This window comes from Vitis riparia, chromosome 16 (assembly GCF_004353265.1).
Source record: "Vitis riparia cultivar Riparia Gloire de Montpellier isolate 1030 chromosome 16, EGFV_Vit.rip_1.0, whole genome shotgun sequence".
NCBI classification, from domain to species: Eukaryota; Viridiplantae; Streptophyta; class Magnoliopsida; order Vitales; family Vitaceae; genus Vitis; species Vitis riparia.
Window position 1 is genome coordinate 10,506,666 of NC_048446.1, and position 14,475 is coordinate 10,521,140.

The 14,475-nt window shown below is 44.1% G+C and overlaps 1 protein-coding gene and 1 pseudogene across 1 annotated transcript; both read left to right on the forward strand.

Moving 5' to 3' along the window:
- The first annotated feature begins 355 nt into the window (after positions 1 to 355).
- On the forward strand, positions 356 to 2,002 carry LOC117933467 (annotated as a pseudogene).
- Positions 2,003 to 3,137: 1,135 nt separating this feature from the next.
- Positions 3,138 to 4,406, forward strand: LOC117933242. The gene has a single exon (XM_034854626.1). The coding sequence runs from the start codon at positions 3,138 to 3,140 to the stop codon at positions 4,404 to 4,406; it is 1,269 nt and encodes a 422-aa protein (XP_034710517.1).
- Positions 4,407 to 14,475: the final 10,069 nt, after the last annotated feature.

Here is a 14,475-nt window from a genome sequence, read left to right on the forward strand (position 1 = left end):
CGTTAGGCCGCATGAGCCACACACACCTATGCCTCGAGCTCCCCGCGAAGAGAGCTCAGATTCCACCCACTTCTCGACAAAAAGACGACGTGACAGAAGATCCCAGTTGTCGGGCGCCATGCGTGCGAGACTAGGCCCCCAACAACCTGGCAGGCCCAAGCCACCAATAACCACCACAGGGGGAGTGCACCATGATCCTACGGTCACCCCCATACCACAGAACGTTCTCTCGCACCGTGACCCCTTGGTCACCCCCATGGTGCAGAACGTTCCACCGCACCAAGCGGCACGAACCATTGGGAAAAATCTCCCGAACGAGCCACCCATGGGCTCCATTAGCAAAAGGCTGGATGACATGCTCTCCACACCTTTTTGCTCTCATATCACTCATTACGAGCCCCCAAGGGGGTTCCTCGTACCAAAGTTCTCCACGTACGATGGGTGCAGTGACCCCTTCGACCATATCATGCATTACCGGCAGCTCATGACCCTCGACATAGGCAACGACCCGCTGCTGTGCAAAGTATTCCCTGCCAGTCTACAAGGACAGGCTCTCTCATGGTTCCATCGCCTACCTCCTAACTCGGTGGATAATTTCAGAGACCTTTCAGAAGCTTTTGTGGGACAATACCTATGCTCCGCCCGACATAAGCAAAACATCAGCACATTGCAAAATATAAAAATGAAGGATAATGAGTCCTTGAGGGAGTTCGTGAAACGATTTGGCCAGGCTGTCCTACAAGTGGAAGCTTGCAGCATGGACGCTGTCCTACAGATCTTTAAGCGAAGCATCTGTCCAGGCACTCCATTTTTTGAGTCACTAGCTAAAAAGCCTCCCATGATGATGGACGACTTATTTCGACGTGCAAACAAATACTCAATGCTTGAAGATGACGTACGGGCAGCCACCCAGCAAGTGTTGGTTGCCGGACAGTCGTCCAAAGGTAGTACAGAGGGAAGCACTAAACTTCCGGACAGGCCAAGGCCACCAGATCGAAGGCAAGAAGGGCCAAGCCGCCCGGAAATGCCACCCCTCACACCACTTTCTATAACTTTTGAGAAGCTTCTCCCTATGATCCAAAGCATGTCCGATTTCAGGTGGCCCAGACCCCTCGGATCGGATCCATCCAGGAGAGACCACAGTAAAAAGTGCACTTACCACAAGGAGCACGACCATACAACGGAGACGTGCAGAAGCCTCCAGTATTTGGTGGAAAGGCTTATAAAGGCGGGACATTTAAGGCAATACCTCCGCTCAGATACCAGAGACAAGGACATCTCCCGGGGCCGCGACTCTGGAGCCCCCGCGGCTCCAGCCACCCCCAAAGCCGTCATAAACTACATTAATGGAGGCCCGTCGGATGAAGAGCTCAATTCCAAGCGAAAAAGGCAGAAGTTGTTACGGGAAGCAATGGTGCGTGAGCGTATCAACTCCATCCGGCCTGGGATAACCGAAGGGGCCCTCGCCCCATAGACGGAACAATCACTTTTCCGCCAGTAGACCCTACGCGGATATTACGTCCTCATCGTGATGCCCTCGTTCTATCCTTGGAGATAGACAAATTCGACGTAAGACACATCCTAATTGACCCAGGCAGCTCAGCCGATCTGGTGCAAGCATCAGTCATAAGCCACATGGGACACAACTTAGTCGGTCTCGAAAACCCTGGAAGGATTTTGTCCGGGTTCAACGGGGCATCAACTATCTCATTGGGAGACATTGTGCTGCCAGTCCAAGCTGGCCCAGTCACCCTCAACGTTCAATTTTTGGTAGTACAAGACCTATCGCCCTTCAATGTTATCTTGGGGCGCACATGGCTGCACTGCATGAAAGCCATCCCCTCCACGTATCATCAGATGGTAAGCTTTCTTACTGAAGATGGGCAAATCAACCTGTATGGCAGCCAGCTAGCCGCTCGCCAATGCTACCAGATAGCAAGAGAAGCAGGGGCTAGTCGGGAGAATGAACCCTCCCGAGTCCACCCATGCACTCGACCAATAGCAGTCACTGTGTCCGGCGGACAGAGATCCCCCGGTAGCAGATCCTTGCAAACAATCCAAATTTCAGAAGAAGATTCTCATCTTACTCATATTAGTTCCCTTTTAACGCCCGAAGAAACCCAGAACATCCAAGACGTCCTCCGGCAAAACCATGACGTTTTCGCATGGGCACACTCTGATATGAAGGGAATTCACCCCTCGATAGTCTCGCATAAGCTTAACGTTTTACCAACGGCAAAACCCATCCGGCAAAGGGTTAGACGTTTTCACCCGGATAGACAAAAAATCATCCGGACGGAGATTGACAAACTACTGGAAGCCGGATTCATCAAAGAAGTGGAATATCCGAACTGGTTGGCAAATGTAGTAGTGGTACCCAAAAAAGAAGGCAAATGGCGGGTCTGCGTTGACTATACCAACCTCAATAAAGCATGTCCAAAAGACAGTTTTCCTTTGCCACGAATAGACCAGATTGTGGATTCCACTGCTGGGCAAGGGATGCTCTCCTTCCTGGACGCTTTCTCCGGATATAACCAAATCCCCATGGCCCCAGATGATCAAGAAAAAACAGCCTTCATAACGCTACACGGACTTTACTGTTACAAAGTCATGCCATTTGGTCTCAAAAACGTTGGCGCCATTTATCAAAGACTGATGACAAAGATATTCAAACCTCTAATCGGCCGCACAGTAGAGGTATATATTGATGACATCGTGGTTAAAAGCAAAACTCGTGAGGAGCATGTTTTCCACTTACAAGAAGTTTTTCACCTCTTGAGGAAGTTCGACATGAAGTTGAATCCTTCCAAATGCGCCTTTGCCGTAAGTGCTGGAAAATTCCTGGGCTTTATGGTCAGCCAAAGGGGGATAAAGGTGAGCCTAGATCAAGTCAAGGCAGTCATAGAAACATCACCCCCCAGGAACAAGAAGGAATTACAGCGCCTCACAGGCAAGCTCGTCGCCCTAGGGCGTTTTATAGCCCGTTTCACCGATGAGCTACAACCTTGCTTCTTGGCAATCCGCAAAGCAGGACCAAGCGGATGGACAGACAGCTGTCAAAACACTTTTGAAAAATCAAGCAGCGCCTCATGCAACCACCCATCCTAAGCAGCCCCATCCCCAGAGAAAAATTGTATATGTACCTGGCTGTCTCAGAGTGGGCAATTAGCGCTGTCTTATTCCGCTGCCCATTGCCTAAGGAACAGAAACCCATCTACTACATCAGCAGAGTGTTGGCAGATGTAGAAACCAGATATTCAAAGATGGAATTAACGGCCTTAGCTCTTCGAAGTGCCGCCCAGAAACTCCGCCCCTATTTCCAAGCACACCCGGTGGTCGTATTAACTGACCAACCCCTTCACAATATCTTACACAAGCCGGACCTAACTGGGAGAATGCTTCAATGGGCCATAGAATTGAGAGAATTTGGAATCGAGTTCCAGCCCAGATTGTCCATAAAAGGCCAAGTAATGGCTGACTTCGTATTGGAATACTCTCGAAGGCCCGTCCAACATAACGAACCAAGTGAAAAACAATGGTGGACATTGCGGGTTGATGGAGCCTCACGGTCATCCGGCTCCGGAGTAGGGCTCCTGCTGCAATCCCCAACCGGAGAACATCTGGAGCAAGCCATCCGGCTGGGGTTCCACGCCTCTAACAATGAAGTGGAGTATGAGGCCATCCTATCCGGATTGGATCTCACCCTGGCTCTATCCGTCGCCAGGCTTCGAGTCTATAGTGATTCCCAACTCGTGGTAAGTCACGTTCAAAATGAATACGAAGCCAAGGATGAGCGCATGACACAATACTTAAACAAAGTGAAAGATACCTTGCAGCAATTCACCGAATGGACAATTGAAAAAATCAGGCGGACCGAAAACTCACGTGCCGACGCCCTGGCAGGTATAACTGCTTCCCTTCCCACCAAAGAAGCAATACTATTGCCTATATATGTGCAAGCCAAACCTTCCATCACGGAAGCCTCCACTTGCAATGCCATTAAGGCAAACGAAACGGATGACGAGGGTTGGATGAAAGATATCATTGAATACCTCCGGACAGGCACCTTGCCTGAAGAATCTAAGCAAGGGCACAAGATCCGGGTGCAAGCCACCCGCTTCACCCTGGTTGAAGGGCACCTGTACAAGCGATCCTTTACAGGCCCCTACCTCAGATGTCTGAAACATTCAGAGGTACTGTATGTATTAGCTGAATTGCACGAGGGAGTATGTGGAAATCATGCTGGAGGGCGATCACTGGCACATAGGGCCCATTCGCAAGGTTATTACTGGCCTACGATGAAAAAAGATGCGGCGACATACGTCAAAAAATGTGACAAATGTCAAAGGCACGCCCCCATTCCACATATGCCATCGGAAGAATTAAAAACAATCTCAGGACCTTGACCCTTTGCACAGTGGGGCATGGACATAGTAGGACCTCTACCAGCCGCACCTGCCCAGAAGAAATTCCTGCTCGTCGCCACGGACTACTTCAGTAAATGGGTAGAAGCTGAAGCATATGCTAGCATCAAAGATAAAGATGTCACCAAATTCGTATGGAAGAACATCATTTGTCGCTTCGGAATTCCCCAAACAATCATAGCAAACAACGATCCACAATTTGATAGCAAGATTTTCCGAAATTTCTGTTCGGAACTCAACATCCGGAACTCATATTCTACACCACGCTATCCTCAAAGTAATGGGCAAGCAGAGGCCACAAACAAGACTCTAGTCACTGCCTTGAAGAAAAGACTAGAGCAAGCCAAAGGAAAATGGGTGGAGGAACTACCCGGCGTCCTATGGGCTTACCGAACCACACCCGGACGTCCAATAGGGAATACCCCCTTCGCCCTCGCATACGGAATGGACGCAATCATTCCTACTGAAATTGGGCTACCCACTATCCGAACCGAAGCAGGAAGGCAGGATGATGCAGATGCAGACTTAGGAAGAAACTTGGACTGGGCGGACGAAATAAGAGAAACTGCAGCCATCCGGATGGCAGACTATCAGCAAAGGGCATCGGCTCACTACAATCGCAAAGTAAAGCCCAGAAGCTTCAAAAATGGTACGCTAGTCCTTAGAAAAGTTTTTGAAAATACTGCTGACTTAGGAGCAGGAAAGTTCCAAGCCAACTAGGAAGGCCCCTACATAATGTCCAAAGTAAGTGAAAGTGGAGCCTATCATCTACAAAAACTAGATGGAACCCCATTGCAGCGACCATGGAATGTATCTAATCTAAAGCAGTATTACCAATGAAAGAGGAGGCACAAGATAGAAATACAAAATGAACAAAGTATATTTTATTGATACTTATGAAACAAATCATATACGAAAACACCTCCGGACCACAAAAGTACAGAAAGAAGATAGTAGATTTTCTTTTACAAAAAGAAAAGACTCTCATTGAGCAGGTTTGCTGCGCAGCTTCTCCTCTTCACCCGGAGGAATTGAAGGAACGTCCCGTTTGATGCCATGTTTCTTCATACAGCAGCGGTAGCCAAAGAAGTACATTTCATCAACTTGCTTCTGGTACTCCGCTTCAAGTTCCTCCCTTTCCGCAGCAAACTCACCCTCCAGCTCTTCTTTTTGCGCTGATAAACGCAACTGCAACTCTTCTCTCTGCCTTCTCTCAATAGACACCTCTGTCCGGAGGTGCCTCACCTCCCTCCTCAAAAGAGCCATCTCATCCTCCGCCTCAAATAGGCGGACTTCCATAAAATCCTCTCGGCTCTTTGCCTCAGCAAGCTCCTCTCGAAGAACCTCGTTCTCCTCTCGAGCAGTAGATGAACTGGCTTCAGCCTGCTCCAATCTCAAACGCAACTTCTCTTCATCGCTCTTTCGTTGAGACACGAAGGATTTTGTGTAATCAGCAGTCTCCAGCAGGTCAGAAAGAAGATCACGTTGATGAGCCATACCGCGAAGGCCACTCACCAGCTGCAGGAAAATACTCAAACAAAGAAAGACCAAGTTACAAACCATGTGACAAACGCATCAGTATGACAAAGAAATCAAGACGCAAATTATACCATCTCTACTGTCTCGAACATCTGGGCTGAAGGTACTCCAACGTCTGAGCCAGATGGAATCTATTTTAGCTTCTCTTCCATCTCCGCATAGCTGAAAGGGCTAGCAGGGATGAAAGTGGCATCATCAAAAGGACCCTCTCCCAAGGAAGCATTGGAGAGTGATTCCTCCTCCGGAACCACACCTTCAACATTCTCAACCGGCTGGGCCTCTCTGGGTGGAACCTCAGCCGGCACCAACACTGGAGTGGCTGGGTTCTCTTCCGCCATCTCCGCCACACTGCCTTCCGGATGACCCTCCGGGACGGATGAACAGCTGACTTCGATGCTTTCTAAGAACCGATCCTGAAGCCACCCAGCGAGGCCAGACTTCAAGTCGCGTACCAGACGCAACCTTCTTCTAGTTGGCCCCCTCACAGGTACAAAGGCACGAGGGCTTGGCCCATGCAAAGGCAACTCCTGGCTGTCTGCCCCCATTTCTCCTGTTGGGGGTGTCGCAGGAGGCAAGGTGGCAACACCAGAGGCCCGGGCCGCACCCTCATCCGGGTGAGCAGATTCGGGTTGATTTATTGAGGTCGCTTCCTCGGCCAGGAGAGCCATTCGAAAGTCTGGTGCCACCGAGGGCCTCGAAAGATTTAGGCCCCTAATGAATTCAAAACCACTTGAAATAGAAGAAGGGAGAGGATTTTCCGGCTCTTGTATTGTGCATTCCTTTTCATAGCCAATGGGAGGCGGTACAAACTCCTTCGGAGGAGTTGGGATTTTCACTGCCTTTCCTTTATTTTTAACCAGCTTCTTCTTCTTTTTCGTTGGAGCGCCAGTAGGTGGAGAGGACGCGGATCGTTTCCCACCCGGAGCCTTCCGCAGGAGTCCTTCCTGTCTTTTCTTCTCCCGCTTGTTGAGACGGGCCTTGCGTATCCGGGCATCTGCCTTCCGCACCCCCTCATAGAAGGGAAGATCTTCAAGAGTGAAATGCTCCCCAGCCACCACTTCTTCAGGCAGCCGCCTGGGGAGTATGTTCAGAACGTATGTCTGAGGCCCCTGGACAACCAAACGGAGGTTCTGCGCAGAAAGAAGCAGCTCGCAACTCCGCTCGGCCGAAGTAATTTCGAAAAGCCTCTTCAAACGGTCGAACGAGGCCTTCTCCACCCAGTCTACCAATTTTCCCCTTTTATTCTGGCCTGCACCCAAGCAAGCAAAATGTGTCAACCACCTAAACAATGCTGACTTACAAACCACGCAGAAACAGGAAGTAGCCTAAGTTATACCTGGAACCTTCAGTGACTGGTTGGGAACAAAGGGCCTATCCGGATGCTCCGCCAAACCTGCCCATACGCCCTTGACCAGCACCTGCCCCTTGGCGGCTCTTTTAGTCGAATCCGGTAGGTTGGTCACCAGTTGCAGAGATGGAAGGCTGGCGACAAAGCTAAAGATATTACTCTTCACCTTCTTGATCGAATAAACAAAGAGAACCTCCAGTAGTGAGAGGTCCAAATTAAACAACATACTCAGGATGCTACACCCCATCAGCACCCGAATCATGTTGGGATGTGCATACACTGGAGGAATCTGGGTGAAATGCAGAAATTCCTTGACCAGAGACGGGAGAGGGAACCGGAGCCCAGCGTTGAACTGCTCCTTGGTAAAAAAGATCGCGTTATCTTCCGGATTCTCAGGCAGCACGCCCTCTCCATCAAAAAGCTCCACAGACACACCATTGGGAATACAAAACCGATCGCAAAATTCCTTCACATTCAATTTTTCCACAGATTTCTCAGCACGAGCGTCACCAGACGGGCGAGGTGAAGTAACTTCCTTGGTAGCAGACATTTTTTAGCCTAAAGATGAAGCAGAATCTGCATGGAAGAAATCCAACAAGTCAAACAAAATGAGTCGACCCCACAAAACCTCAAACCCTACCCCACAGGAGATTCAATACCCCACAAAAAACGCAAGGGGGCAACAGAAACCCCAAACATACCCAAAACGCAGAAAACCCTAGAAGCTAACATCAAATAGTCAATCGCCCAAACAGCTTTTCCAAAACAAATCAAAAAACCGAGAAAAGAGAATACAAGAAAGAGAGAAACCAGAATAGCCTACGTACCAAATGTAAACTGGAAAGTATGGTCGGAAATCGCAAATGCAGCCACTGTCACGACCTGAATGCTGCCGGTACACTCACAAGCGAAGACACACAGTAGGCAGATGAAACAATAACAAAGAAAATGCAGTAAGAAAAATGCAACGGAAGGCCACAAGCTGCTATTTATAGGAGACAGCCCCTCGGTATTCCAAACGTTCAGCAAACGCTATCATTAAACCGACACATCGCCTAGGGAATACCCAGAGACGGCGGCTCGCCATAAATGCTCTCCTGTCTCTTCGCCCCCGCTCGCCACGTGGCCCAATGAGCACAAAAAGCAAACTTCGGTTTCAAAAGGCAATCATTCTTTTTTAACCCGCCCATTTTGCTAAGGCAAAATCGACAAGTTAAAAAGGGGGGCATTGTAGGGACCCATCCCTGATAACACGTGGCACACGTCCCCTGACGGTACGTGGCACGTGATCCTATCCGGAGTATCCACATCCGGATTTCCCCAAGAGTACACGTGGCGCACTTTCCTATCCGGACCCCTGAAATAAAGAGCACACGGAACTCGCAAAACATCCTATCCGGACCACCGCCATTACTCATCTGGTGACCTTTCATATTCTACCCGGATATGTTCATCCAGATCACTGGCCAAACCAAGCATGCCTCACTACGTCATTCTGACATCCTGTCACAAATCATATTCCGATGCCTGCAGAGTGAAAAGACAGAAATGACAGCAAGTCACTTCCCACGATCTCTGACAGCCATTCGTAGGATGAGGATGTCCCTGCCACCACCTAGTGGCATCATGGTAAACCAAAAAGCCTTCCATCATTTATGGAGGAGAGAGAGCTTCTAAATGATATATATATGAACCTTCGCGCAAAGAGGAAGGTAAGATTTTCAATACCTAGTAAAAGGCCAACTGTGCCAACTACTTTTATCTCTCTTTCCATGGCTGACAACACCATCGGAGGGTGTGTCCGGACACCCTGTCCGGATGCCTTTTGTAGGAACAGCTGAATCAGGAATTTATATTGGTTGAGATCGTATGTCCATCCATTGGGCGACTACGTGGATCATTGAGAATACGAGGCCTCAACAGTTGGGTTTACATAATTTATGAGAGTGTACTCAGTTTGTGATACGAATGATGCAAGATTATGCACCAGATCATGCCTTTTAAATGTAAAAGCAGAATAATGATATTCATCATCTTGAAAGAAGGATCTTGATAACAATTCTTTAATATATCTATTTCCGATATCTTCCAACCTTTGGTCTTTTCTTGATAGTTGCAAGAGCCCTTATGCACTCCACATTTCAACCAATTCAATATTAGCAAACTTATAATTCTTTGGAAAAATTGATCAATATGCAAAGAAACTTTTTAAGTAAGAGGGCAATTGTTCATAACTCAACCTTAAAGCAGGCAAAATATCATCTTCCTTTTGTTCTAATCTCCATATTTCATTCTCTCTCACATATAACCAATCACTTTGCTCAAATTTTGAGAAAAGTAAGCTTCCTAAGGTCCTTGCCACCAAAGGAACTCCATTACACTTCTTTACAATGTCGTCCCCAATTTTTACAAGGTTTGGATATTGTTTTTTTTTTTTGCCCATTTTAGAAACAAAGACAAACAATCATCATGGGGAAGACCCTCTAAAATGTACTCTGGAACAATGCCCATGATGGAAGCCACTGGATGACTACGCGTTGTTACAACAATTTTATTGCCATTTGCCTTATTCATTAAAATAACTTTTAGTTCAATCCATTTTTGGCAATCCTCGTTCCACATATCATCCAAGACGAGAAAAAATTTCAATGCCTAAAGTGCTACGAAGAAGAGTTTGTGATTGCTCCATATTCAAATCATTGTACTTTGGCAAACCAATACCAATCTCTCCTTCCATTGTGATTTGGATTGAATTAATAATATATATAATCACCTTTTTCATATCAAAGTCATTGGAGACACAAACCCATATTCTTTTCTTAAAATGCCTAACTACCCACTGATCATTATACATTAGTTTAGCAAGAGTAGTCTTTCCAAGACCTCCAAGACCAACTATGGGAATGACTAGGGGGTTAGTAGCCACCATAATTTGCTTGTTTGAAAAAGATGGGCATGGTGCTAATTTCTTTTGAGAGGGATTAGCTTTAGACCTTTAAGCAAGTGACTAAAGCTAATCCCTCTCGAAAGAAATTAGCACCAAGCTCATCTTTTTCAAACAAGCAAATTGTGGTGGCTGCCAACGCCACACTTCTTTATGCAAAATTAAAATATTGGCAAAAAATTTTTAATCAACCTATTTTGGTTATTGAAAGAGAGTTTTTCTTTGAAAACCTTAGAGAGATTGCAACAAAAGCTTTTCATGAAAATTTTCACTATCCCTCTGGTGATCTTTTAAAAACAAGAGAATTTTATGAAGCAATCCTTGTTGAAACTAGCTCTGTTAAAATCAAGCATAATGTTGATAAATACAGCAACTTAGACTTGGCATTCTCCACCTGCCATATTTTTAAAATCCTTACAGTTAAGCAGTAGGGTGGAAATCCAATTTTTTCAAGAGAGTTCTCTAAGCCTTCAAAACCAAGATTTTTCAACTATTGGGACTACCAGAGAGCATGGTTTAATGCTTTCCTGATCCAGAACAAGGACTTCCATCATTCATGGATGTTCTATTTCCCATCTAAGCATCAACTTCTTTTTTTTCCATTTTGGTTCCACAATTGGTGGACTTATTTTGGTCCAACTGTTAAGATTCTCCCAAAACCCATCTTGGATGGCTTTGAGCTATTCAAAAGTTCTTTTTTTTTTTTTTTATTCCCATAGAACTTTCATCTTTTCCCCCTTTATTATTCTTTTTCAGTGAATTTGGCCACCTTGCTTGGATAGTTCAATGGGATTATATCATTATTGTAGAAGAATCATCACCCTTTCCAGCCCTTGGAAGGACTGGGTGTCTATGGTATTAAAGCCACGGTAAGGGAAGTCGGGTTTTGTTTTAAGTTTTAATCTATTCTAGGAAAGGTAGCAGTGTGCTTGAGTGTGATCCCTGCCAGGTTGAGCCCGTTGTTAGCCGGTGTTAAGAGTTTGTTAGGGCTGTAAAAGGGTTGGGGTGATTACTCACTAGGTTTGTCAATCTGCTATTAGGCTCTAGATTAAGACCTTAAGATGAGTTCGATTTTCAGAACCATGTCTAGGAAATCCACAGATTCTAAAGATGTTGTTGTAAACAGTGAAGATATCAATTATCTTGAGACCCAAAATGATTTAGATGATTGGAAGTTACCCAAGGTGTCTAACCAAGAAATTTATAAGAAAGGAACCTTTAAGTTCTTTATAGACTACACCATTAAAACACTAGAACATACCATAAGTTTAGAACAACACGATCAAGTGATAAGACTCTTGGATAGTAAATCCATAGAGAGACATAAGCGAGACTACAACTTCATACACTTTGGTATGATTCAAGTTGCAGCTAAGCCTTTGACAAGAATAGGTCTAAACACCTCTATTGTCATGTGTTTAAGGGATAATAGACATCTTGATTATCGAGATCCTATTATTAGAGCAGTCAAACAGGATTGAATGATGGTCCTGTTTACTTCTAGTGTTATCCTAACTTCACAGTTAGATTAAGAGATGCCGACATCCTAGATTCGGTTGTCTTCCATGTTAAGACCCATGGATTTAAGTTTAATGAAGGAAACAGTCCTGTTTCCATCATCACCAGGTTTGCCTATAAGAGTATGACCACAAGCATTGGATCTGGAGTACTATGTACTAGTCTTAAGGGTGAAACTATTCTCTTCCACTCAAACGTCCTAAACAAGTCAAATTTCATAATCCTTAAAAGAATCATGTGGAATGAGGTTGAGTTTCCTGAAACTTGGCATTTTGCTAATGTTGTTCCAGCCATAAAGCAAAGATCTAAAAGGATTGAACAAATTGTTCAATATCCTGATGGAAAAGGAGATTTGACTTTCTCTAATTCTTTTCGTCATTCTAGCAACCCTAGAATTTCAAATTATGAACCCTCTAAAACTTCAAGTTCATCTATCCCAGTAAGAACCACTAGGATAGAAGAAGGATCTATTTCAGAAAATCCTAAAAACATTAAGCTAATAGGTGTTAGAAGTCACACCAATTTGGCCAGACCCTTTTACATGGAGGAAAAATGAGTCTACTAAAGGATCACATCAGGATGAATCTCCTAATATGTCTCCTACGTATTCACAGATGATTAACACAGTAAGCCTAGATGATGAGGAATTTGAGATCAACAAGGAACTCTTAAGAAAAGACTTCTATTCTGAAGCCAATAAGGAAAGAAGAGTTTGGTTCTTTAGCAAGGTCCCTAAGGACATTAGAACCCTCTACCAAAAAGAATTCTACACTTACTTAAGACAAGAAAAGAAAAACATTAAGTATTGGATCTGGTTTGAACTCTTCAAACAAGAGGAATACCTAGATTACCCAGGTAAGTGTATTAATAACACATCCATAAAAACTAAGATATGGAAAACTAGTGACGACACGGTCATAGAGTCCATTCACCCTCATGAAGCTAAGATAGAAAAGAACATTAATGGAACTATAGTTAAAGCTTCACCTTTTAAGACTAAGTCAAAGGATAAAAGAACTGCTAGTGCAGTAGATGTTAGAAGAATCATGCAGCAAAACAACTACACTAACATGTTTCTTAAGACTCTAGGTGATCAACTCAACAAGGTTGAGAAAATCATTAAAACCAAATATCACATTAAGACTTCATTTGTTAAAAAAGATAATAAGCCTTTATTTAAGCCATTTGAATTTTCTAAAAAATTCCAAGAAAATCCCCATATTGATCAAGCCTTGATTGATAGGATTAGCCAAAAGGTTAAGGATTGTTAAGGAAGAAATTAGTTCTGAAGTAGAGGCTGATGAACTAATCAAGATCTTTGAGGAACCTCCTAATAAAACGATTTTAAGGATTATCCATAACCAATAAGCACCTAAGACTAGGAATTACTACCCTAGACCAACCTTTCCTGATATGCAGTATGAGGAAAGAAACCAGTATACTCAAGCTTCCTACGCTAGTGGTACTATCTATGAATGGAACATAGATGGTATGACTGAGTATAACATACTCACTAAGCTTTAAGAAATGACCATGGTTGGCACATCCTATAAGTTAAACAATAGACTATCAGATCATGCTGTAGCTCAGACAATTGTTGCTGGGTTTAGAAGTCACGTAAAAGGATGGTGGGATAACTATCTCACATTTGAGGATAGGAATGGTATCCTAAAAGCTTATAGGATTAATGAGGAAAATGAAGTGGTTAAGGACGAAGAAAGACTAGATATAGAGGATGCAGTGGCTACTCTAATCTTTTCAATATCAAAACACTTCATTATATATCCTATAAAGATTAAGGACAAGACTGCATATCTCTTAATCAACCTTAAGTGTCCCAAGCTTCATGACTTTAGATGGTATAGAGAGGTTTTCTTAACCAAAGTCATGCTAAGATCAGACTGTAATCTGTCTTTTTGGAAAGAAAAATTCATCTTAGGACTAGCTAGACTTTTCTGCAAGAGAATTAGGATTAAGATAAGAGAACAGTTTAATGGAAAAATCCCTTATGATAAGCTTACTTATGGAAAGATCATAAGCATTGTCATAGCAGAAGGAATTAAACTGTGTAATGACTTTAAGCTTAAGCAATAGATGAAAAATGAACAAAGAATCTACAAGAATGAGTTTGGTTCATTCTGTAGCCAATTTGGATTTAACCAAAAAGAAACTAAGCCTCCCTCTAAGCAACGTAAGAAACAAGTAAGCAGAAAGCCTAGTAAGGAAAAGTTTTATCATAGTAAGAGAGGTACTCGTGGAAAGTACAGGATGAATGAAACTAAGCGATCAAGGCACATCTAAAAAAGGATGAACAAGGAAGCCTAGAAAAAGATAGATGCCCCTTCACAATCTAATCCAATTTGTTTTAAGTGTGGTAAGGTAGGCCACTATAAGAAAGATTGTAAGATTAGGCAGAAAATTAATAACTTGAATGTATCAGAAGGCTTAAAATACATGCTTTATGAAATAATGTTAAACTCCTTAGAGTTTGAATCAAGGACTGATTCATATAATGAAGATGATATTAATCAACTAGATAGTGGTGAGGAAATCTCAAGCCAAACTTCTAATGACCAAGAAGATTACATTAAAGGTAGTTGTGATTGCCAACCTAAGACTATAAATGTCATAAGCCAGGATCAAGAACTTGTCGTAGATGTTTTAAGAAAAGTAGATGATGAAAAAAATTAAGCAAGAACTTT

Excerpts from the sequence above, each read along its gene's own strand:
- LOC117933242 (XM_034854626.1), top strand. The coding sequence starts at position 3,138 with ATGTACCTGGCTGTCTCAGAGTGGGCAATTAGCGCTGTCTTATTCCGC.